The sequence below is a fragment of the Cryptomeria japonica genome, chromosome 11 (genome assembly GCF_030272615.1).
Source record: "Cryptomeria japonica chromosome 11, Sugi_1.0, whole genome shotgun sequence".
Lineage (NCBI taxonomy): Eukaryota > Viridiplantae > Streptophyta > Pinopsida > Cupressales > Cupressaceae > Cryptomeria > Cryptomeria japonica.
In genome coordinates this window covers 208,887,222-208,914,906 of record NC_081415.1, presented here as the reverse complement: position 1 = coordinate 208,914,906, position 27,685 = coordinate 208,887,222, and the positions used below count along the sequence as shown (strand labels likewise).

Here is a 27,685-nt window from a genome sequence, read left to right as displayed (position 1 = left end):
AAGAGGGTAAGTTGACAAGGTCCTTCGTGCTCTTGGGCTTGTTGGAGAGGGATAGACTCGATGCACCTTGTGTGATTCTCCTTGAGCTCCACATGAGGAGTGTAGAGAGAGAAAGGGTTGTTGAATCCTTCATATATAACTTGCAATATATTAAGAATGACGAATATGTGATCTATCATGACATAATAGTAATGTTGTCTAATTTGTTGTGCAGGTCCAAAACCAAGCTTTCATTGACATTAGTGTCCTTCTATTGTTCTCTCTATGTAGAAAAATTGTTATTCTAGGACAGAATATAAGAGGGTCCTATTATGGGACATTACAAATGGTATCAGAACTTTGGTCTTGCCATCCTGCAGGGTAACGATGAATCGATGAATCATTCTAGTCAATAAGGAATCTAATAGTACATGCATTTGCATGTATGCTCCATGTTTGCATACATCCATGTGTATGCTCTGTGTTTGGTTCATGCCTGATATGTTTCCAGCATGTTTATTCCATGTGTGTTTTCAAAGACATTTCATATTGGAAGTCATTTTGAACACTTCATGATCATTGCTTGAGGACAAGCAATCTTGAGTGGAGCGGACTGTAATGTCCCCACTTTGAAATGGAATTTAATGGTAAATAATAATAAATAAATTCAAATTCAAATGAATAAAAAAATAAAAAATAAAATTAAAATATAAAAGAATATAATTAATTTAATGAATGGTCAAAAGACATGGAATGAAAAGTTGTGACTCCCTCAAACATGAGATATAAAAGGGAGAAGAGAACCTCATTTGAGGGGGGATAATTTGGGGGAATCACAAATGCAGATCTGATTGTGAAAGGTTGTGTCCCTTTCAAAGGGCAGAAATAATGAAGAGTTGCACTCTTTCAAAGGGTGCTAATGGTGAAAGGATGTGTCTCTTGCCAAAGGGCATACATTATGAAGAGGCATAACCACTCCCTCACATTGAGAGATATAAAGCAAAGGAATCAAAAGCCTCCAATGACAGCACCATCAATCAGGTCAGATCAGAACTGTTATTAAGTTACAGGCAGTAACATCCTTATTCTTGGTGGTATGCATGGGGATGTGATTAATATGTATGTTTAATATATGATGCCTGATAATGTTCTTATGCAGTATCTAACAGTAATATTAATATAGACTGCAATATGCGAGACAGTGTAAATATGCCTTTCTATCACTAACTGTTCATATGACAATTAAGTAAATTATATGATGGAGTCTGTAATACCTTTCAATCTCACCATCCACAAATGGAGGGAGAATACAAGGAAGCAAGAGCACTAGGCTCTAGCAGGTACGCCAACCCCGAGTGTGGGCCAAGAGGGCAAGTTGACAAGATCCTTGGTGCTCTTGGGCTTGTTGGAGAGGGGTAGACTAGAGGCACCTTGTGTGATTCTCCTTGAGCTCCATATGAGGACAGGTGTAGAGAGAGAAAGGGTTGTTGAATCTTTCATAAACACCTTGCAATATATTAAGAATGACGAATATATGTTCTATCATGACATAATAGAAATGTTGTCTAATTTGTTGAGCAATTCCCAGACCAAGCTTTGGTTGACATTAGTGTCCTTCTATTGTTCTCTCTATGTAGAAAAATTGTTATTCTAGGACAGAATATAAGAGGGTCCCATTAGGGGACATTGCAGAGATGCCAAGACATCCCTCAAAAAAAAAATCATGGGTTTGTTTACGGGTAATCGAGGGATCTAAGGTTATGAAAAACAATTCATTTCTTTAGAGTTTAATTCTATGAATTGCACGCCTGCAGGTTTTTTATCTCCAGCTTGACACCACCAGATCTGAAGGTCGTGACTCTCTACATCGCTTGTATTCTTTGTGGAGTTTTATGACACAAAATCGTGGCCGTCATTTTCAGCAGATCATGACCACATCTATATCCTGCAATCAGGGTTTGAGCAATGGGAGGTGTTCAAACCGCACAAGGTTTCAGAACTGAGTGAAAGTTTTTTCACAGTTTTTGAAAAGCTTTTTTGGAAAAATCAGGGGCTTTTCTGCACGTTTTCAGCTCACTTTGGTCCTACATTTGTTTGAAGAGGGTTTTCTAAGCCTTTTTCCACAATGGCTTAGTTTGTCAAAGGATCTCCAATTTTTTCCGCACATCGCTTGGGGTTTTCCATGTGAGGAATCTTCTTTTTGCACGGTTCTTTTTGTTGTGGATTTTCACCTACATTTTGTGGGTTTTTTGCTAGGAAAAAAGTTTTTTTCCTAGCCGCGGATTCTTCTTATTTTTTGCAACGTGGGTTTCTTTTGTTTTTTTTGGTTGCTCAAATCTACACTCCCTATTCATACTTCTGTAACTAGGGTTTTGGTGGAGACAGGTTTACTGTTTGTGAGTTCTCTGAAGGGGTTTTTATTTCTAGGCTGGTTGCCTTGCAATTCGTGTCAACTACTCACTGAAGGTTTTCACTAGTTTTTTACCAAAAACAAACCTTTTTGCTGATTTTTTACAAAAATTGAAGTTTTTTGAAAAGTTGACCTTGTGTTTCGTGTCATTGGAAAACGAGAGGGATGGCGTCATTGACCAACATCATGTTAGAAGGCAATCAGCGCTTCAACGGCAAGAACTACAATACCTGGAAGCAAAGAATGCTCTCTATTTTTTAGTACTAATGTCTAGACCAAATTGTTTTGGATAATACTGCTCGTCCCACAATGGCAAGCAAAGACCAAGACAAGTTTGATGAGCGTAATCGCGAAGCAATTATGTTGTTGAAGTTATTAGTCACCAATGAGATGCCTCTAGAAGTGCCATCAAGCAAGACTACTAAAGAGATTTGGACTGAAGGATTTGCACGAGACATCAAATAAAGAAATGCTTTCTTACTTAAGAACATGTTGTTCTTGATTATGATGGAATGAAGATCAAAGACATTCACAATCAACTAGAGGCCATTGGTTGCAATATGGAAGAAGAGGGATATGGTGGTCATTACATTGAAAAGCTTACCACGATCGTATGAGCACTTCATCAAAACTCTCAAAATTACATCCACTAATATTGCCCTGATGTTTGATGAGTTGTGCAATAAGTTCTTGTAGCAAGCCAAGTGGAGGCAAAAGTTTGGTAGCAGCAGTGACACGACTAGTGCGGAACAGGCGTTTACTACCAAGGGCAAAGGCAAAGGCGCGTCCACTTAGTAGAAAGGCCAAGGCAAATCTGAGGAGAGTTTTAAGAAGATTATCACGTCACTATTGTGGTATATTTGGTCATATCCAGAAATTGTGCAGAAAGCGGTTGGCTGATCAGAAATCCAACCAAGGAGGGTCTCAACAACAGGCTCATGTCGCAAAGCCTTCAGAAGAGGAGTCAACCTTCTATGCATTCATGGCCATATGACCTGCACATTATGTCAAGTCTTTTGTAAGGTAGTTAGTAGAATGACCATTAAGGGAGAGTATTGAAGTTATTTTGTAATGTTTCTATAATGGTCTAGTTAGTTAGTTTAGGATCTTTCCTTTCGTAGTTATTTCTTATTTATAATGTTTATTTTGGATCTTTCATTTCTCTTTTAAAAATGTAATGTCCCCTACTATATTTAGACCCTATTTAACCATATTTAATCTATTTTTATATATTTATGACTTAAACTAGGTCGATTAGGGAACAATCCATCTTGAAATGAACCAAATCAAGGTCATTACATAGTTCAATCCGTAAATCACTCATTCAATTTATGTGTGTATGTGTGTATTTATATTTATACATTTATATATATTATTTATTTTATGTGTGTATTTATATTTATACATTTATATATACTATTTATTTTCAGTTATTATTATAATATATTTTTACTGTAGAACAGTTTCCATAAAGTATTATAATAATTATTATATTATTATTTATGATTATATTAATATTAAATTCTGCATAAGAACGTGTTGACGTGTATTTTGTACACCATCATACACAGAATAAAATACCTAAAGGCATCTTATCCTCTCTTGAATAAAGTCTCTAACTGCTGAAGATTCGCATGAAGGATCAGTTAGGATGACTCCAATGTTCTGGTTAGTAGGGTCTCTACGTGTGGATAAGCACCAGTTGGTATGATGTGATTTGCTGTGTCCTCAAGGGGATCTTACACTCCGAAATTCCAAAATCTTACTAAACTAAGAAGCTTTCAAAAAATAACAAAAGGATAGGGTTTTGAAAGAAGTTTAATCTAGTCTAACCCTAAGAATGACTTCGTGTGAACAAGACTTGGCAAGATTCAACCAACTTCAATTTTGCCATAAGATAACAACTCAATTGAAATTGATGCGATCTTCTAAGGTAACAAAATGATTTTCAATGCATTAAAGATCAAAGACACCACCACGAAGGTACATATCCAAGACACAATAATGATTGAAGGTTAAGTGATTCAAGGTATTCTCCAGTCGACCACGCAAGGCGTTCCTACAATCAGCAAGAAGCTAGTGGTTTGGATTACGAATCCTACCAAAGATCAAGTCTCACACTATGTCCTTCAAATTAACACACTACTTTGATTGAGCATGATTCAAGTAAATTTAACAACCATGAAGATAACCAAGAAAGTTGCAACAAAACACCATAACTTCAATATTTCATTGATTTCAAAGTCATCATGTACAACAATTGCTTGAATTCCTCTCCTCAAACTCAATCTTGCTACAAAAGTAAAATTGCTTCTAATTTTAATCTCTCTAATCTCTCAACTATCTCTATTCTCTATTACTCTAGTTACAAATGAAATGAAAAATGAGGGTATAAATAGCATCCTCAATTACAATGAATGGTCCAGATTGAAAGTAGATCAATGGTCAAGATCATGACACCTAAACCCTAATTAGGGTTTGTTACAAATGGCCTCCTTTTTACTGAACAATATTAAATGCATAGCCAAATATTAAATTTGGCACAAAAACCTAGGAGACAAAAACCAATGACAAATAAGATGCCATGTCATCTATAACAACCTCTCATCTAGAATCTTATTCCCTTTCCAATTCTCTTTTTTAGCATATGCAATGAATCTTGATACGATTCCTTCGATCTCTGCAATTGGAATCTCGGGAAGATTCTTCATACTTTCTTCCAAATGGATGACTTGATCGAATGCATCTAGAAGAGTTGCGTCCCATGAAGGTTCAAGTTCCTTTGTTCTTTCAATCAGGAGCATGGTGGCAAACATCTGATCATATTGCTCATCTGTAACATTAGCGTCCTTACAAAAGATGACCTTGATTCTATCCTCTAATTCCTGCATATCCACATCTGTCTCGACCTCGATCCTTCTGCCAAGAATGGTACGAAGTACCTCAAATACTCTGTCCTGGATAGGATTGATCACCTCATCAACTTGGCTACATTTAGTACTGATGTCCTCGAAGAGAACACTCTTCATATGGAGTAAGGTTGACCACTGAAGCAAACTGTGAGGTCCTCCATTTTCTTGCGCTAAGACCTTCCTTGATGTGTGTCTAATTACTTTCAAGACAGGAATGATAACATCTTTGGTATGGGCAAATGCGGCTACTGTTATCATCAAATTGTGGATTATCTCAAGAACCTGGATAGCTTGATGAATAATCTTCATCATCCTTGTTACAAACTCCATGGCCACTGTATGAGATTTATCCATCCAAATACTTGTACGCTGGACAATATTCCTGAATCTTTCTGCCTCATTGATTGATTGAAGTGGAAGTGCCTGCACTGGTGATCTAGCTGGATCCTGACGTCCCAAAGGTTCATTGATGTGACTGAAATATGTCCTCCATGCACCGACCTCTCTCTCAAGCTTTCTATTCTTCTCCATTTCTTCTCTAAGCTTGTCTTTTAATGCCTCAAATGAGTCGGTAGCATCATCCAGTGTCTGCTCTGCTGTAGATGGTCCTAACTCAAAAGTTTGTATATCATATTCTTCTGCTAGGATCTCACCTTCATATTTGTCTACTGCCGGTGTAGCTATCTGCAGTTTTCTGGATCCAGTCTCATCTCGAATCATCTTGGACATCTTGGTAGCCTTCCTCTTCTCTGTTACTTCGTGTGAGCGTCCAACAAGGCTTTCTAAATCAATTGCATTGTCCTCGTCCTCTACTACGATCACCTTGGTTAATCTTTCCTTCAACCAATCTGGGATAGCCGATCTTGTCTCTTGAACTTGAATTTCTTTATGCACTATTTCCTCTTGTCTGGGAGGAGATGTCATTTCATTGTCTTCTTTATCCTCATCAAACTCATAATCTTGGAGAGATCCATCTGGTGACCCTTGCTGTGCCTGTCCTTCCTCCTGCCTGTCGTTCTGTACCATCGACTCCATGGATTCTTCCACTTGAAGTGTCCTTTTCTCTTGTTGAGAAGATGTGCCGGATGAACGATCTCGGTTGGCCTCTTGTTTCTTCTTGGAAGATTCTCTCTTTCCAGGTCTCTCTTTCCTCTTCGAACCTCTTGGATGGAGATTGCCCTCACTGGCACATCGAAGGTTACCTTCACCTGAATTTCTAGGATTAGGATTGCCTTCACTCACACTAGCTCCACCTTCGGCTGGTTTCTCTTCCAAAGTGAAAGTCATAGCTATACCTTGTTCTCTCAACTTCTGATGTTGTACGTCAACCCATCTGCGAGTACAAGACAAGACTGGAGCCATTAAAGCATCTAAATCCACGACCTCAGGCTCATTCCAATCTAACCTTATTGATTTGCTTTCTCGATCATAGGATGACTGGATATGTCTGCCACTGTCCTGTGCTTGGTCGGCCACTCTGTAAATCTTGCATTTCCTGATGAAATCCAAAGGCAATCTAGAATGCATTTTTCGTTTCACTTCAAGATCATCTAAGAGATTCATCATAAAATCTTCAATTTGGTACTCATGCTTAAATTTCCTACCGACTGTCTCCTCTAAATGTCCATGTGGATCAAAGCTTTCTCTCAAAGCAAAAGATGAAAAAGAATACAAGGCTAACTCCTTCTCTACGTCATCCATGGCTAAAGCATTAGGACATACCTCAATTGAATTGCCCAAAATGATAGGTACTGGAACTCCATTCCCATGTCTGTGTCTGAATGCCTTCGCATACGCTGCCAACTGTCTTGTTACTTCAAGTAACACAATTCTGTCTGTCGGATATCTCGGCAACATGTATGGAGGTAAAGGACATCCATGCACTCTAATATAAGTGAACTTCGGAAACTGAATAAACCAAGCACCGTACCTCTTGATTAATTCCTGTGCATCTTGAGATAATCTGTTGTGAATCCCACCTTGCAACGTCCTTGTGATGTTCATCGTGAAGGTATCATTAACTAGCTTGTAGTTGCTCCCTGGCGGATGATGCAAGTAGGCATAGGAATCACAAGCTCTGACCTCGCCGGGTCCTCTTCCTATCACTCCTCTGTGAGGTAGTCCTGCGTACTCAAAACTCCTGATCAAGGCATAGATGACGTATGAACTCATGTGGAAGGACTTGGTAGCCTTGAGTCTCCTTAACTGTACGTCTAAGCAATGGCTAATCATCCTAGCCCAATGTATCGTACCCTTTCCTTGAACAATCACCTGGATGAAGTAGAACATCCACTTCTCAAAGTAGAAGGCGTGAGGGGCTCCTGTAACTCGGTTGAGCATTGTGATCAAATCTCTGTACTCCTCCTGGAAATCAATCCTGTGCGGTGTGTTCGGGATCTTGCTCAGACGGGGACGGCTCTTAAGTAACCAGTTCTTATTGATAATGCTTAGACAAGCATCTGGATCATCTTCGTACATTGACCTGGCTCCTTCTATGCTCTTGTATATCATGTCCCTGTGCTCTGGAAGATGGAAAGCTTCACTTATAGCTTCCTCTGAAAGGTACGCCAAAGTGTTTCCCTCATTGGACACGATCGTTCTGGACTGTGGATCATAGTGACGAGCACACTCGATCATCAACTCATGGCACTGAACAGCTGGAGGAAAGCCGGCCGCCTTAATGATGCCACTCTCGATTATTCTCCGGGCGACAGGTGATGGCTTGCCAATGTAAGGGACCTCTCGAAATTTCTTCGTGCTAAAGTTACCCAAGTTGGTATCTCCAATGTTGCTCCACTTCGACACGATCTTGGTCTCCACTTCTTCGGTCCTCTGATCTTCTTTCATGAGAGCTGAACGACTGGTGGATGCTCCCGCCTTCGGGGTCGCCATACCTACACAACATTTCATAATGAGAAACTAGATCTTGCAATAAATAACATAGATTAGAGAATAATTTTAGGAAACTTCATGATAAGTCTTAGAGTTATCATTTCCTAAAAAACGATTGAGCTAGGAATTCAAAATTCAAAATTCAAAATTTAAGCTATGACGATTTAAAACTTAAAACAATAAAACCAAATCGCCATACCTTATTTGAGAGCTAACTCTAGAATGCAAATGAATAAAATCGCCTAGGCAAAAATGACGTTAGATGGTCTTCTACGTGATCTCCCTTCAAAATAGCAACTTCGCCACCTTTGGGATGTTCTTGATGTGATCTTCAATGCCTTTGACAAGTTCGAACCTCCTTGGATAATATTTGCGCCACCTTTGGATATAAATTCGCACCTCCTAACTTGAAATGAAATTCGCATCACCTTGAACACAACTTCGCACTTCTCCCTTTGTCTTCCTTAAATCGCACTTGAGATGATAAAATGATAATGTGAAAATAAAAATCTTCACCACCCTTTATAGCGCTCACCTCATATTCACCTTGAGGCCGACTTGGTAATTAAATAAGGCAATTTAAACGATTTTTAAATAAATACAAGGGCCGACCTCCATAAAACAAATAAATACCAAGCGCTATATTTAATTTTTTATTAAAATAATTAATTAATTATTTGCCAATGTTTTTTAATTTAACAATTTCGATTTTTACAAGGCAAAAACAATTAATTAATACCAAGCGCAAATATTAAATGCCATTTTAATTGGATTTTCAAACTTATCGAATTTTCTAGCATTTAAATAATTTCAAAAATGTGTTTGAGCGCCAAAATTTGAAAATGAAATATACAAACCTCATCGCCCTGGTCCCTGACTGAGGGACAGGAGCAATCCATCATCTTGGTCTCGATCCTTGCACATTTGACGTTCAAAGTCTTCATCTTCACGTTGAAGTTGGCATTTTCGTTGGGTCCTTCGATCTTAATTGACTTGCTTGTGCGAATGAATGCATCTCATGACCATTATCGCCCTGGTCCCTTGGAGAGGGACAGGAGCAATCCCTATTCTTTTACGTGAGATTCTTCGTTCTTGATATCAATTCCTCGTTCATTATCCTTCAAACAACGTTTTGAACCCTTTGCAAGTTTGTTTTGTCATGATCTTCGAAGGATGATAAGTGCTTTAGCAAATATCGCCCTGGTCCCTTGCAGAGGGACAGGAGCGATCCTCATTGTTTCTCCTTGATCTTGCATCTTCAATCTTCAATTTCCATCATAAGGCGAACAATAACCTTGTTTCTTTACTCCACGCTTGTTTTTCTTGACTTCTATAAGGCATTTAGACGTTTGGAAGGATCATCGCCCTTGTCCCTTGGAGAGGGACAGGAGCGACCCATGTGTTTTCTCCATTTCAAGCTTAAAATTGGTAACATCTTAACGTTCACCTCCTTTATATCACCTTCCAAATGATGTTTTAAACTTTATGCAACCTTGCTTTGACGTGATCTTCAAAGGATAAAGAGTGCTCTAACCAATATCGCCCTGGTTCCTTGGAGAGGGACAGGAGCGATCCTTGTGTCCTGGCTCAAATTTGCAAACTTTTGATTTTTGTTCTTCGTTCATCACCTTCCAAATGGCGTTCTTGACCTTACCTACCCTTGCCTTGTCTAGGTTTTGACGGAACATGAGTGTTTTAATAAAAATCGCCTTGGTCCTTGTCCAAAGGACAGGAGCGATATAAGCTCCTTGGCTCAATTGATAACATTTTGACGTTAAAAACCTTTGTATATCATCATCGAAAGACACCTTTGACCTTGTATGATCTTGCATAACCCTGACTTAACGAGGTTTTGGAAAGATTTAACCAATATAATCAATATCGCTCTGGTCCCTTGGAGAGGGACAGGAGCGAACTTCAACGTTTTGAGCTTGTCCTTGTTTTGACCAACTTGCAATCACTTTCATCGTGTAAAATAAAGTCCCTCGATCCTTCTCAGCCGCTTGGTACTTGGCAAACTTTTGAAATCTAGGCACTTATAGGAATTTCGCTCTGGTCCCTTCCTGAGGGACAGGAGCGAACTAGGGGTCTTGGTGTAATTCCTTCAACATAGGCGACTTTGGATACTTCGTCCTTCATTGAGATGCCTTAAAACGTCCTTGCCACCTTGTACTTTGTCTTGGAGTGCCTTGAACTTGGAGGAAAAGGCATCATAATCATCATATCGCCCTGGTCCCTTGGAGAGGGACAGGAGCGATATTGCTCTTGTAGGCTTCATTTCACTTCATCACCTTCAAAAACTATCTTCACTTGTCTTGTTATACCTCCTTTCATCCATCCATGCCTTGAGATTCTTTCAAACTTGGCAAGAAAAACATCTAAGACAAAAATCGCTCTGGTCCCTTGGAGAGGGACAGGAGCGAACTTGGGCATTTGGGTCCCTTGTTTACGTTTCATAATCTTCAATTTATCTTCAACGGGTTCAACTCATCGTCTTTACTTGCCTCAAACCTGAAATTTGCTTGATTTTCGCCAAAAACATGCCTTCTGAAGAACTTCGCTCTGGTCCCTTGGAGAGGGACGGAAGCTATAATGGATTTCGCCCTGGTCCCTGACTGAGGGACAAGAGCGATTTTTGCATTTTGGGTCATTCTTCTTCACGACGGCACTTCAAGTTATATTCATTTGGTAGAACACATCTCCTTGGACCTCTTCAAATCATCAAGTCGTTAAAATCCTGCAAGGACAAAGCAATATTTGATTTTAAGCTCCGGTCCTTCACTGAGGGACAGGAGCGATTTTCTTCCCTGAGGCATTTCCGTGTTCGTGAAATTCTTCAATTTATATTCAACGGAAAAATCACGCCTTCCTTCATCACTTTTAATTCGAAATTCATCTTGACTCTGCAGGGACAATAAGATATTTGAAAACGAGCTCCGGTCCTTCACTGAGGGACAGGAGCGATTTTGCTCCTACAGGCCAAAATAACATGATTTCACAAGTTTAACCAATTCACGAGGCAAAAACAAATCATTTCCAATGCCCGGGATCAAAAAATCAAAAAACTTCAAAATTTAGTCAAAATTACTCAATTGGACAAAAATTCACATTTCATCTTCAACACTTAGACAAATTTAAGCTCTGCACTCAAAATTTCCAATTGAAAATAGACCATTTTGGCGAATTCATTGCATTCAAAATTGCATCCTACGAAAGGAGACTCAAAAAGCTCTCAAAACTGACTGGATTCTGGCCTGAAAAGACGGCAATTAAAACCCTAAGGCTTGACCCTAAATCCAGACAATTGACTGACTAACAAAACCCTAAAAAACGAAGCGAAAGGCGAGCGAAAAACGAGCAAAAAGAGGGGGTCCCCATTTCAAATGGGGCGATGTGTGAAATGGTCACAACAGAACGTTATCACGCTTCATGTAATTAAGCATACATATTAAGAACATCCCATGTATACCACCAAGAACATAGATATCACTGCTGTAACTCCATAACAGTGCTGTTCCAAACTCATCAATGGTCTATTTTTCTAGTCCATCCCCCTTCAACCGAACCACCCTCTTATTATTAATATCTCCCAAAATCAGAAAATTGCAATGTTTGAAAGCCAAGAGAAGTGTCTCTTAACAGAACGCATCTATTCATTATCAATCGATTCATGCTAATGATTCTAGACAGCTCTCAATCACTGCCACTTCAATCGTACATGTCATATCTGAACTGTCATTGGTTACCATTAATCTTTAGTCTTAATTAGCCTTATCAATCTTTAATTCAGTCGCCTACTAGATATGGATAATTGTGGTCCTCGGTTAATTACTTCTCAAAGAAATACTTCATCGACCATGATATCATTTAGGGGCTCGATACTATGATCGCTAGTTTGAGTACTCGTGGCTGACTCGGTGATTGTGTTGCATGATACCGTATTTGATTATGGTAATTTCTCCGCTGGTCAAATGCATCTTCCAAATCTTTGTTGCTGAAGACGATATGGAGTTTGAATCAACTGTTGCCATACACAAGATAATTGTTGTTCACCTTGGATTATCATAGTCGCTGCTAGTCATCGGTTGGTCAAATTGATACAGTTGACAAGTCACCATCAAGAGCCAACTACTTGATTAATTGTCTTCTCCTTAAATCGATTGCTTGACCGTTGATAGTGTTGTTCCTTATTATCTATCGATGCCTTCCCTTATGCATCGTAATCCATATTCAAATCACATCTTTAATGCATTCGTTCTTTACTCCAATTGTTATCTTATGATATTCTCGGTTCTACCAATCTGGGACATATTCGATAAATACCTTCCTTATCGGTCCTTCATCTGCCACTATACTAGTCATAAACAGTCAGACATTTATTTGCTGATGTGTAGAGGGTTTGGAGGATATGGATGCTACGTCAAAGCTTCCTCCCGATAACTGTTTGTTTGCTCAAACTCTTCTTAGTCAATGCTGTTTACAATTTTTTCAAGTTGTAATATAATAGTGAGATGATATTAATTTGTTTTTTTAGTTTGAATATTTCAATAATATTATTAATAAGGATTATGAATACATATTAATTAAATACTAATATTTATTAATAAATTTCAAATAGTCATTCAAAATATTATAATAAATAAATAATTGTTTCATTTAAGATGTAAATAATGATCAAGGGGGGGACATGACAAGAAACTTTGCTTGTAATTGCTTATTTAAGGAGCCTCTGTCTCCTTTGTTAAATCAATTCAATCAATTATCATTCCAGTACCTTCACATGTTAATTGTTTTGGTTTCTTAATGACAATATGGAACATCATATGCTGTTGTACAGTTACATTATCAATTAAAGCAACAAAAAATTGTGAATTTGCATGTCAACTTTCATGTGAATTTTCATGTTATAAAACATGGTTCTATAGTATATATAATGAATGCCTTGTATATATATAATTGAAACTTCCTATCTTTTAAATTTTTACTATTTTTTAATTTCTCAACCTGCCATCCCCTTTAAAAAGGCCTCCTTTCCCCTGTTATCCCCTAAAAAATAGCTTCCTTCCCCCAGCCACCCTGGAAACAATCACACCATTCCCCACTGTCCCTATCCCAGAATTACAACAGAACATAGGTGTCTAGACGTACTTCTGTAAATCCTTTACCATTTCAAAGAATAATCTGCACATTATTTTCTCAGGAATTGTCCACAACTATTACACATTTTTGAAATATGGAAAGTTTATGTTAAAAATGGCAGGTTTATTGACAACATTTATGATTTCTGCAATCCATCACTCTTTAATGTTGGAAAGTTTGTTCTTACATTGTATGATATTATATCAAATATTCTGGATGTATATTTTTGCATAATCAAGCCATTTATTTCAGCTGTTTATCATTGGTTGTCATATATGTCCCCTAAGAAAATTTCTATAGCTTTAATGGCTAGGTCTATCAAGGGGGTAAGGTGTCATGTGTACGAGTGTATCTATTCACAGCATTTTTTGTTATTAAAGCTAATGAGTTATTTTGTCCATAAATGTAATGTTACATTGGGAGGTTCAGTTAAGGTCCTAGGTAGGTTAGGTCATAACTGTATATTAAGTTCATATTTTTGTGAGGTCATACCCCATTAGTGTCAAATTGTGGACCATTTTGCTTTGAATGGAATACCATGGTGGCTCTTGAATAAGTGGAATGCATACTTTTGCAACAAAAATAAGTTTCCATCAATTCATCTATATTATATATCTATACGCTATACATTATTCAAGGTGTATAAATGCTATTAATATCCTATTATTTGCTAATTTTCAATACTTAGTATTCTTCGTCCCGTTGTATTGTGCAGGATACTGCGATCAACCATTCAGAGGGTCATCATCATCGCACTCTATATTTCCTAGATTGTAATTGAATCATAGAAGTAAATCATTCATGGTAGAGGTTCCAGATGTGAAAGAACAACTCCAAAAACTTGAAAACAGTCTCACTTCATGCTACTTAAATCTCTTCCTATGCATAAGTACATATCATTCTGCTAGATAGTTTACAGCATTCGTGAAATTTTTAAAATCATTATCACATCAGAAATAATATAGCCTACAAATCAAAAAAGACTTTAAAACAAATGTGAAGCAAACCCATCAGCGCACTAGGCAGCTCTGTGCAATATGAACTTTATTATGACATGATTCCAAAAATAACATGCAAGTATGCATTCAATTCCAATATTCAATGGATTGAGTAAAGAAAAAGATGGAGGACGGCACCTTGTAAGGAGAATCAATCACAGTGCTGGATATCAAATCAACCACAGGCAACGTTTTCTCAGAACCTCCATTCTGCACCACAACAGTAACTCTCTGAACCCCTGCTACATAGATAATCTACCTTAGAACTGGAAAGATCTATGAAAGTAAGCAGCGACTATATATGTGGACCATCATATATAATGATGGGCCCCAACCAACAAGGAGCCCGCTAATCTAAAGTAACAGGCATGCTTCCAAATTATACTTAAGCCAAAATTTCAAAAAGCAAAAAATTAAGGGAAATTTAGAAGGATCAATGACCACTAACATTATGTTCTGCTTTTATTCCCATGACTAAATCAATGGACTAGACAACAATGAACAGTACTCTAGATTTCTAAACCTATGAAAGCAGGAATGCTCCCCTGCAAGAGAATATAACAAATTTGAAACTACAAATTATACAGGTTTCTTAGATAAGAAAATATACGGAAAAGGGAAACTACGGATAGCTAAGCTTTCCTGTCTTGTCTGGCCCATATACCTCGGAAAGAAAATGTGGGAAACCTTAATAGAAATCTTATTAGTCTGTTTGCATACAGTGTTGCAGACGTCAGAGTCAGATACAGATAAAGAAAAAACAAAAAAGAATGGCACCGAGAAAGAATGAAATTATATTGTTGTCCTAAGCGTGGGTATTTATCTTATTATATTCATATGAAGGTTCATGTAAACCTTGCCGAATAACAAGTTTTATATATAATTATATTAATTCTAAAGTTAATGTATCAATGAGTAATATTTTCTTGTGTTTGTTAATTTAATGAGCCTACATACTCTATTTTAATAAATTAGCCAACACATTTCTTTGGAAGTGACAATGATTGAAAATCCTATTACCAGATTATTTTATGTTGGATCATAGTACAAAAACTTGCCAAGTGCTCACAAAAGTCCAAAATACTCATGACTAGATATAACAATTGAGGATCTCACCAACATCCTTGCAACCTACTTTTCCTGAGCCTGTGGGAAAAAAACTACAGAAATGCAGAAAATTTGAATAATCCGACCCTCCATCATTCCTCACATTGCATTTGCTGAGCAACTGAATGAATTTAAAGGCAATTTAGAGAGGAGTTTGAAGACAATTCAAGAAGTAAAATTCTACACACTATTGAGATACCTAGTTAGTTTCTTCTTTTCATTTTTCCAAGCATTTCCTACATTTTATTCCATTCCTAAAGACAGCATTTATGTGTGCTACACATGTTTGTAAACCATTCAACTCAATGTTCATAGCAATTAATATTGCTTTTATTTTATTTTTTAACAAAAATACTGCTTTTTACTAGTGTAGGATTTAACCAATTCATGATATTTAAATATTCTATTTTGCTCCAATTTTTATTTTTTAAAGCTATTGAGATCATTTTAGTCAAGGTCGCTGTTTAAAGTTTAAACCATAGGGTTTCAAGCATTATTTTTTAATTTCAAATGACTGGCATCAAGAAGTGGAAGCCAACCCATTGGAGAAAAGGACACAAATTGAAAGCATTGCGTACCAAGCCTGATAACAAGAACTATTATTTGCAAATACTGCATCCTGACGGTGAGGGGAGGCACCAAATGCCTCAATTACCACCCTGAACATTTTGCCACCTGAGATGTCAAACTATGTCCAACACCAAGGATGTGGTAGAACAAGAGATCAAAGCAGCTATTGCATTGACAGACAAAAGAAATTGGCGGTTAAGCCCAAACATAGCCATAGTAGCAATCATAAATGCTGACAAGGTACAAGAAAACAGAGATTGGGGGCTCTAGTCATACTCCAAGCATTCACAATACATCCACTTCATCTAGCTCAAGCAACACATAGTCATAGGGATTTTATGTTCCCTGAAATATGTGTATATCTCAGTCTTTGCTTGAATGTATAGCATGGAACAAGTAAAAGTAAGATGAAGCAAACATGGTTCGTGCTAGTTATTAATTCTACAACCTTGCTTTCATCATGGTGAAGAGCCCATATTTGCAAAGAATGGTACAAGGAACTCACTCCATATGACATAAGTGGATTGTCTCTCTAGAAGGCAGTCACAAATGCAAAAACTATTCTTAACGACCGAAAGAGGGCATGGTGCAAGTATTGATGCACCATCTTTCAAATTAGTGGACAAAAGGAAGGAACCACACCATCATCAACTTTCTATTAACTTTGAGTGGTGAGATGGTATTTTTGAGGTCCATAAATGCCTAAAAAAAGGTAAAGAATGCACAATATTTGAGTAAAAAGGTAGAGGAGATTGTGTTAGAGATGGGCAATGGAAATGTGGTGAAGGCTATAACCAATAACGCAGCAACGTGTAGCATCAGGAAGACTCTTTAAGAGAGGCACCCAACACTTTGTTAAACTCCCTACACTCTTGAAAGACATAGGTAAAACTGATTGGGTGAAACCAACGATGGTTGAAGCCAGGGATATCACCAAATCCATCTACAATCACCTTTGAGTGCTCAACTTGATGAGAGATCATGAAATGGGGAAAGAACTTGTCCAAGTAGGTGTGACACAATTTGCAACTAACTCCCTCACTTTGCAGAACATGTATACTTCGCTGAAATCTTTGAAACCAATGTTTGTGAGCTAAGCATGCTTAATTACATCTTATTCAAAGAAGGCAGGCGAGAGAGAGTCAAAAGGGAAAAAAATTATGATGTCTTAACAAAGAAAATAAAATGATCATCATGTAACTTCGAACTTCAATATACATTTTAAATTGTATCCTTTAATTTCACCTTTTTAAAGTATTTATTTAATTGTAAATCAAAGCCTTTGGCTGAGGACTTTGTGATTGGTGGATGGGAAGCAAAACTTTATGGGTTACATTCATGAGGCCAAGGGGGCCATCCAAAACTACTACAAGTGAGACAAAACTAAATTTGAACCCATTTGAGAGATCATTGATTAGAGGTGGAGCAATCAATTCCACAAAACCATTTAGGCAGCAAGGTGCTCCCTCAACCCGCAAATTTTCTTCCTAGCGCTTTTCATGTATACTAATAAGGGAGGCTATTGAGGTTCCACAAAACCATTTAGGCAGCAAGGTGCTCCCTCAACCCGCAAATTTTCTTCCTAGCGCATTTCATGCATATTAATGGGGAGGCTATTGAGGGTCCCTCAACATGCATTGTGAGGATCACCTAAGATTGCAACAAAGGATCTAATTAATGTGGAGTTGCAGAATGAAAAACAAGTTAGAGAGAGGCTTTTTTTCTGCACCACTAGCTAGCTATTCAAGGAAGAACCACCAAAGCACCAAGTAACAAAAAAAAGGAGTCTTCACTTATAGCTTACAAATTACAATTATTGTTTACTTACAAACTTTTGAATATCTTCCTTGCAAATTCTTAGTGGAATTATTGGGGTGAAAATACCCATACACTTTAAAAGATAGCCCTCAAAATTTTATCTTAACTTTGTCACGCTACTGGATGTGAGCGCAACTAGAGTTTGTTTGCGGCCATTCACATGAAGAAGTGCAACAAGATGACACCAAAGCAGCCCAATGATTCATCTTTGTGCAATACCTCTACCACCTTTGAACGTGAAAGGTGGACATAGTTGTTGAAGAGTTGATTGACTTGGATGAGATTGATCTATATAGTGATGCTTCTAGATATGAACACAACTATCGTTTGTTGAAGCCGTTCAGATAAATAAGTGCAACAAGTTGACATAAAAGCGTTTCAATGACCTCAACTTTGTGCAATACAAACTTCGACCTTCATACTAGAAAGATGGACATGACTGCTAGGGAGCTGATTGACTTGGATAAGACCATGGTTACCGGAAATGGAACCCCCCCTCCCCACCAAGATAACTGTACAGCCATACCCGACACAAATACGAAAACGGTATGGGTGTGGTGCGGCACTCAAAACTTACCCATGCATTTCAAAAAACTTGCCCTTTTTTTGATGCATGTCAAATTCGGTTGGATAAAAATTCTAAAAAAAATTGCCAAAACAGAAAAGAACTGCAGTTAACTATCGATTTAGTCCAAAAAAATTAAGACTTTTTCCCTATATATGAGCCAACCAGCAATGTTCTGATTCACATGGCAATTGATAAGTTCTGCAGATTGATTCCTTTTGCAAGTAGTCTTTTTGCAATTAGTCTTCGGCTTCAACCTTTCTAGAAGATTTCGGCTAGAATTTGCTTAAATTTTGCCGGTCTTTGGCTTCGATCTTGTCTTCCCATCTTCCTCCACTCGGCAACTCGCAGGTAAGGAATTTTTTATATGAAGTTCGAAAGTTGTAATGCTTGGATTTAAATTTCATTTAATTTGCATTTTAAATTTTAAATTTAGTTTTAGTTTTTTTATTTATTAATATTTTTAATTTATATTTAGTTTTATTTAATTAAAATAGTAAGTTTATTAATATTTATTTAACAATAACTTTATTTAATATTTAGCTTTATTTAACAATCTTTATTTATTTAAATTTAATTTATTAAATATTTAGTTTTAATTATTAATATTCAGTTTAATTTATTTTACAGTAACCTTTTTAATTTATATTTAGTTTTATTTATTAAATAAATACTTTAGAATTAGTTGTAGTTTTAAATTTATTTATTTAACAGTAACTATATATTTAGTTTTAGTTTTAATATATTTAATTTATTTTTATTTTTTGGTAGATAAATCACTACAAGGGGTAGCACCCGTCTATTATTGAGAATGAAAAGTAATACAATATAGTTCACTAGCATACCATATACTAAGCTATATACTCAAATTTCTACCCCAAAATTGCCCTAATCCTATAGCATCTACGCCCATCCCCAATACCTACCTGCATGACTTAAAATTAGAAGCATATATCCATTTATGACCAGTCACCATATATCAAAATGGTGACAGAGACAACATACTACAATACAACTGTAAACTTTCCTATAAACAATTGATAAAGATCAAAATTGGTGTAGAAAATGCCAAAACCAGGATGTCTGCAACTCGTTCCACTATTCGCCATCATTCATCTTCTTCGTTGCCAGGGCTTTGGCCACCACCGGACGCTCAAGCCCACAAGCATCACAAGCCACAATGCTAGCCATTTCCAAGGGGTCATGCATGTCATTCTCCGCCTATTCTTCTTCTTAAATGGCAGTCCCAAAATTCAGCTCCACATCCGGGTCCGGTTCACCTTCATTTGGCAAGCCCTCCAGCACCATGTATTCCTTAACCCACCCATTCTCCATGACCAAGAGCGTCCCCATCAACCTCTGCAGAAAGACAATGCTTCTGCCAACCTCTACCCCCATGCCCTTCCAGGACATCCAGTTCCAAAGTTTGGATAAGGGTAAACTTCCTCACCACACCGCCATCACCTCGCTGCATATAGTAGTTCCAAGGCAACAGGTGCATAGATTTTCATCCACGTTGTCAAGGATAGCATCAATTTCACCCAAAAAGATATGCTTTATCACCTTCTGACATAATGCCTTAGCACCAGTCTTCGTCTCGCCCACAATCATGGCAGACACATCTATGTTCACCCTATACCAATGGTAAGCCATGAGGAATTCCTTCCCAAGAATGGCCATGACCACGTGAATAACCAGGGGATGGCTTGTGGTAAGTATGGCCATTAGTCTTTTTCAATGACCTCCCCTAAGAAAGACATTTGCCACTTGGTGGACTCTGACAATATTGGTGTGTCCAAAGCTCCTTCCTTATGCTCTTAGTAGTTGAAACAACAATATGACACATAAGCCACCACCCCACTCCTTTTATAGCCAGCTGCCATGTGTCCATATCATAATATCTCATTGTCTTGCGCATTAATCATACCATTGTCCTTGCGATCTTACCCACTCACCACACAATCAATGAGGTTTGTATCACATTTGTCCCGCACACTTCTCCCAGTATTCATAGCATAAAAATGTTGGAAATATAATGCCACATCAATTCAATTAGCACCCATCGCGCATGTCATCTTACACACATTCCCAATATCCGAATTGAGGCTATGAATGCACTCCTCATGATTGCACACATCGTCACCACCCCATCCTTGATAGATTCTCCAAAATTATTAATCCTCCCCCGTCACGACCCCATGAGTTCTCATAGCCGTGTGTTTGGAAATTTCATCTACTAAAGTGTTCCCTTCTCTATACGCGTGTGTGACTTTAAAGTCCGAGAACCTCTCTATCAATGTTTTGATTGGCACCAACCATCTATTGAGCTTCCAATTTGGGGTAGTATTTTGCCAAATAGCATTGATTGTGATTAAGGAATCACCCTCTAGGTGCAATTTTTCTGCTTTTAATTTTGCTCCCAACTCTAGACCAAGCAAAGTCGCGCAAAATTCCGCCAAGTTGTTGGTGGCCACCCCAAGTGATTTCGATCTTTCCCCTGATATTCATCCTTCGTGATCTCTGGCCACACATCCAACGCCACTTGGGCCTAGATTGCCCAATGATGCACCATCAAAATTGACTTTTACCCATCCAGGTTTGGGGGCAATCCATTGAACGCCAATTCTCAAATTGACAGGAAGATCAACCTTCCAAGCCCCACTGACGAGGGAGATATATTTAAGTTATTTTAAATTAATAATAAATTTAAAATTTGTTGTGTATATATTTATATTATTATAGATTTTTAGATTATATGTTGTGTAAAATTAATTTTGAAAAGGTAAATATTAAGCATAAATTATAAATTATTTGAGTTACATTCTTAAATCAATTTTTAAATTATAATTTGTGTTTAATAAACTATATATATATAATCATGGCATCATCATCATCATCATCCGAAAACAAAAAGTGGATCAAACCAAATGCTAAATCTTCATTGTAGAAATGTCACCATCCTTGAAAAAATTCAAGGTGGTGGAGATTATAAATGGAGGTGTCATGAGTCTTTACGTGATTGTAAAGGTTCCTATACTAGGGTTCATAAGCACCTTTGCCACATATAAGGTACAAGATGTGAAGTATGCCCTGGTCTAGGTGTTGGTGATTGTCCAAGGAAGGGATTATTAGCTGAGAAGATTGCAAAATATCAAAAAAGAAGAGGATGAAGTTGATAATCAGGTCCAAACATCAAATCAAAGGTCAACTCTAAGTCTAAATAGACCCCCTTTGCATCCAACTTAAGGAACATCCACTAGTCACAAAAGGAGCAATTTTGGACCTCTTGAAAAGGCATTTAACTTGCAAAGTCGAGAGAATACAAATCAAAATATTGCACGTTGTGTATATGCGAATGGAATTTCATTTAATGTGATTTGCTCTCCATATTGGCAAGAGATAGTTAAGTCAATTAATGAAGCCCCAAAAGGATACAAAAGTTCAGGGTACGAGAAGGTTCGTACGACCCTTTTGGCTAAAGAAAAAGATATTATTGATAGACAGTTGCAGATGATTCGAAATGCAAAGAAAACCTTAGGAGTTTCTATCAGTTGTGATGGATGGAAGGATGCTACAAATAGGACACTAATCAATGTGGTTGCAATGAGTCCAAAGGGAGCAATGTTTTTAAAAGCAGTGGAATGCAAGGCTGAAGGAAAGATACCCAATTTATTTCCAACATTCTAATTGAAGCAATTGAGTCAGTGGGGACAAAAAGAGTTGTTCAAATGATCACAGATAATGCAAAAGCATGCAAAGAAGCAAGGTTGGTCATGGAAGCAAGATATCCAAAAGGGCAAGAGCCTTTTGAATTATTAAATAGGAAAATATATGAGGTAAAAAAAAAGGGATAAAATGCCAACTCCTTTGCAACTTTTTGCATATGCTTTGAACCCCAAATACTACCATGCTAACATGTTGGCAATGCCAAATAGAACAGCACAAAATATGAATGTTGAAGTTGTTGATGGAATGTTTATAGATCCTAGAGTTGCTATCAAGATTCCAGATGAGTTTGGGTCGCTTGCATTCTCTAATGGTTATGCAGATGTTGATAGAATGGCACATAAAAAAGAAATGGACCCTATAATGTGATGGAACTTCCATGGTGCCACGACTAGACATTTGCAAAGGCTGGCTATCAAACTTTTGTCACAAGTTTAACATTATATGGATTGTATTCTAATTTAAAGTATTTCTTATTTTAATTTTTATTTGATTATTTGTGTCTTTGTAACTTATAATATAATCTTTTTTTACAGGTTTCAAGTTCTTTTGCATCTCAGAGGAATTGGAGTACACATGGATTCATCCATTCTGTGAAATGAAATAGTTCAGCAGCCAACAAAGCAAATGAGCTTGTATATGTGCATTCCAATATTCATCTTTTGTCGCATTCCTCCACAAACTACATAAAAGGGCCTAGTAGATTTTTTTCAGGTTGTTGAGTTTTTGCCAAGTGATTGAGTTCAACTCAAATTCAGATATATCCAGTTGTAAGGGTCACATGTTTTTGAGCTATTGGTGAGAAAATTATAGAGTTGATGATATAATTAAGGAGATTATTAGAATCAAGATGTTGCTGTCTCAAGAGAAGAATACAATTCAATTGCAAAATCTGTTATATATTGTGTTAACATTTACAAAAAAAGATGCTTTTTATGTTTTCATAGAGGAGAAAATTGCAAACCTTACTCTTCTACACTCACTTTTGGTCCTAACAAAAATGCAATGTTCTAAAGCTCATTTGTCTTATTTTGTGCATAAGTTAACTCAAATTTTAAACCTATCAACCTATCTATCTTTCTCAATCCCAAATTGTTTGGAACAATTATGTTGCCACCAATCATATGCTTGGGCTCAACCACGAGCATGCATCAATACCTTGGACATGACCACCCCTACCTCCTAAACGAAACCTCTTTTCCCACTTTCCCAAGACAACTCTTTCAAATAATTCGACAGCTTCCTATTGGCTTGTAGGCCAAATACTTTGTACTGAGCACCAAGGCTCTTGTATTTAAAGACGAGCCCCAAGTCATAAGTTCACCATCAATAGATCAATCTCATTGAACTAAACTTGTTCATCATCAATGAGGATTGACTAGTTATCAAAGAAGTTTCGAGCATTCCCTCTACCATTAGCAGTCTCCCCAAAGTGCTTCTCAACACCACTCATCTACAAATACACAAGCACACAATTAGAAAAACTAGGAGAGTAGAAGACACAACTACACCACCAAGACTAAACTATACAAAGGGAACTAGGCCACAGGCACAGCCCCATCCAGGAGTAGCAAACCTTCTAGGCAAACTCATAACAGCTTGGCCTCAAATATTGTTAGTTTAACTTCAAAAGTTAAATTTTGATCATCAATGACAGTTTATATAGAAAAATCAACTATAAACTACCCAAAAGTGACAAAACTAAACTAAACTACTCTAGTACCATTTCCAATTTCATTATAATCTCAACTCTTTAATTAAGGCTAATTGCTATTTGCTATTCTATATTAGTTTATTGTAAGGCATATTTATCTCTCCACATTATGGTGAACCTTGACATTGCAAACCCACCTAGTGCTTTGCTCTAAGATTTTACCTTCCTGCAATTGCCAGTTTTAAATCTGATTCTTTCGAATCTTTTCATCTTGTATTTGGATCTCAAAGTTGATCTACATCATACAAATCCTTCTATATCTTTACTCATGATAGATGCACAAAAGACATTAAATGATGATACCCTTTCTTTGTGCATGATCCATCATGTTTAGACATCCAAAGTTTTATAACTCACTACTCAACAAAACTTGCCAAAGCCAATTTTGACTCGAACTCAATGACTAGGCAAATAATGAAAAAATACTAAGTCAGCAAACTCGGCAAAAGGTGAGTACTCCAACAACTTTGAATTTATGACTATATTTAATCAATGAAGCAAAAAAAGAAAAAAATCATGATAAATCGCAGCTCCAAAGTAAGGCAATCAAGGGCTGCTCAGATTGCAAAGTTGTTTTAAAAAATCTAGCATAATTTTGAAAGGAAAAAATTAATCACTTTTTTATGCCGAAAAAAAACAAATAATCTTTTTATGTTTTTTCTTTTTATTTTAAAGCCTTATTTTTTACAAAAAAAAAAATTTTGGTAAACATGAATGCAAACCGAGAGCCTGACAATACAAAATAATCATGTTGGATCTAATCCAATCAATTAGGCTCTCCAAGGGCTTGGCAATTTGTATCCACTCAATCCAGGTATGGCCCTTTTTTTCTTTTCATTTTATTATTTTAAAGTTATAAACCCTAAAGGTGAAGCTTTTTAACATTAACCCCTAAACATTAGGGTTTTTAACATTAAATATATAATGTAAAACCCAAATATTTAGACACTAAGGTCTTGTTTAAAAATTGAGTTTAATTATTTAAGTTCAATTTCAGGTTAGTGTTTCAACTTTTCACGTTTCCATTTACATTCAATGTTTGGCTTTTAGGTTTTGTTTTTAAATTTTAAGTTTTCATTAATTAAATTGTAAACTTTAAAAATTAAACCCAATAGGCGGGAACCCTAGATCATTATTATTTTAGGATAGGGTTAGATTTTTTTTATTTTAATTCTATACTAACAGTAATGACCAGACTATTTTTTTAGTTTAGGGTTAGCTGTTACAAAAAATTTATTGTAGTATTGCCTTAACCTTAACCCTAGACCTCATTGTTTTGGATTCTAAGGTTGGGGGGTAAAGGATTTTTTTAATTTTCAAAATATCATAAACCTTACACATTTTTTAAGGATCTAGGTTGAGAATTTTTAAATTTCTTGCATGTATTGACCCTAACCCTAAACCTTTTTTTTATAGTTTTTAAGGTTAGAACAGGATTTCCCTTAATTTTGAGTATGTACTAAAGTTATAATGGATGACAATGCCCATTTTGAGCTAGTCATTCATTTCATCCCCAATTGGTGAGAGTTCTTGGAGTGTGTTTGAACATTTACATTTGAAGAAATGCAACCATTTGACTTAGCAATGACAAAATGATTTGGTGTTTGTTCACCACAACCTTGGCCTTCAACTAAAGAAAATTTAAGGTTAGAAAACCTTGCAATTCTAATTATTATTTAGTTGCAATATGCAGTTCTAGAATTTATTCCATGTACCTCACAAATCTATGCATTCAATTTAATTATACCAAGAAGCATCATAGACAATCAACTAATTGACCTTGACGACATCAATCCAAATTCAAAATGGATCACAAATGATGACGAGCTACTTTTCGACAATGAGGACATAGCCATAAGGACTAGGAGCATACATCAAAAAGGACAACATTAAATACACAATTATTACCAACCAAATTGATAAGATTCATAGTAGCAAATATGGAGGGAACCAAAGAGGCTAGCTGGAAAGATCTACTGGGATGTTGTAGATTGTGATGTTGACGCTTTGGGGTTCATATTCTGAATTTGATTGATCTCATTGTAAACTCCACAGTTGTATGTTCCCAAACAAACAGTTATGAAAATAACAGAAGATGGATGAGAGCAATCGCTTAGAATAAATGCCCAATCTGTTAGAGGAAAAAAACTGAGACTCAAGAATTTAGGAGTCATCTAGAGAATCCATGTATCCATCACCATATTGGCTCTGTTACGAGCTCATCATTGAAAACCTTCAGATCCAGGTCCAGGTCCCAGGACAGATTCCCTAAAAGACTGTTGATGGCTCTGCTAAATGGAGTCGGATTTGGCCAAGGCCACCACAGGGTAGGCAAATAGAGGTCGATTTAGCAGGACTCAGACAAAACCCGTCTGAAAAAGACACCTTAATTTTTATTTTTTTAGCAAGGATGTCTGCCAGCACCCAATTCTTTCCACCACGCATCCTTCTGTCTTCACTGGAAATACAAATGCCCCTCAAAACCATCAACCGATGCCTCATGATGTGGATGATGTTAGCCCTGCTAAAGAACTCAGTATCTCCTTCAGAAGAACAGCTTGTGATTACAGTGGTGGCACTAATATATTTGCCAGTAAATCATGGTGAAGCAAATAATAATAGATCCCGATCATGCCACCTGCAAGTTCTGTGAATGGTAAGGCGGTTACTCCAACATAGCGACTGCAGCTGTGGAAACAGAAGCCTCTAGCAGTTAACATAAAAGCATCCAGAAGGAGATGGATTACTCTTTGCATTTGCTGCTCTTATTCATTTATTGACTTCCAGCATTTTAGGCAAGTGCTAGTCTTAAGAAAGACCCATGGTTTGAGAGCAAACATGTCCCAATAATTTGATCACCACCACAGTTTTCTTCACAAGCACCATCAAACATGTTTTACTTTTTACTGATTTCTAAGTGTCCACGCAAAGAGGATTAATTTTAATATCGAAGTCCATGTGATCTTATAAAACTTTTATTGTTCTTTTGTTTATTATATGAATGTTAGGTGGCTATTTAAACTTTATTGTTGGTTTAGGGGTAAAATATGTATACATTTATTATACTTTTATGTTCCTGGCACTGACATACCCAGAGTATGTACTCAAACCCAAAAAAAAATTGCCATAGGTATACACAAACCTGAACCTGTAACTTAGGCTAAAGCCCAAACCACATCCTAAATTGAAGAAAAGACCAACTGCTGATACAAAAATTATGGTTTTGAGATTAGAACACATTTTATGGATGGAGATGCCTTTACACATGATCAATGCACTGACCTTTACAAGAAGGTCAAACTTGCTAAAAATGCACTTACACAAAACATGTCACCAAGAAAAACATGGTAAGAGAGATAGGTATACCCACAGGGCCACGGTATTTAATTCATGGATACTGCCAATATCCTGAATACATTTTTGGACAAAACTAACTTAAGATCCCCAAAAGCTGGGTAGGTTGGGGTCTGGGTATTGAAACGGTTCCACAGAAAACATTCAACAATACAAATGGATTTCTCTATGCCCTGTAACTGGCCAGGATAAACAAGAATAATGAATATGTTTTTATACAAGAAGAGAGAAACAATTCAAAAAACAACAAGAACAAAACCAAATGCAATTAAAATACAATACACTCAATCGGCAATCTTACTGCTGGTTCAGCATAATCTTTGGGTCGTTTGATTTTCAGATTGTTTCCATTCAATGTTATGCCATCTAACAAAAGTGTTGCAGTTGCATCTTCTGGGGTGAGAAACTCTACATAGGCTTGATTTTTATCTCCATTTACCTGCAGACAGATGCAATGAAAATTCAAAAAATGCAATTACTGCCATATAGTTTCATGCATCA

The 27,685-nt window shown here is 36.9% G+C and overlaps 1 protein-coding gene across 5 annotated transcripts in view; it reads right to left on the bottom strand.

Annotated features, from left to right (window-relative positions):
• The window catches only part of LOC131067664 (uncharacterized), a 97,921-nt gene that overhangs the window by 55,698 nt on the left and 14,538 nt on the right, over positions 1–27,685 (bottom strand). For 4 of the 5 annotated variants that reach the window (XM_058002778.2, XM_058002780.2, XM_058002777.2 and 1 more), the window contains 2 exons: positions 27,486–27,623; positions 14,469–14,540 (listed from right to left, as the gene is read on the bottom strand). In XM_058002778.2, the coding sequence (XP_057858761.2) occupies positions 14,469–14,540; positions 27,486–27,623 (210 nt within the window). The remainder of the gene's footprint in view (positions 1–14,468; positions 14,541–27,485; positions 27,624–27,685) is intronic. The other variant, XM_058002781.2, reaches the window with a different exon arrangement.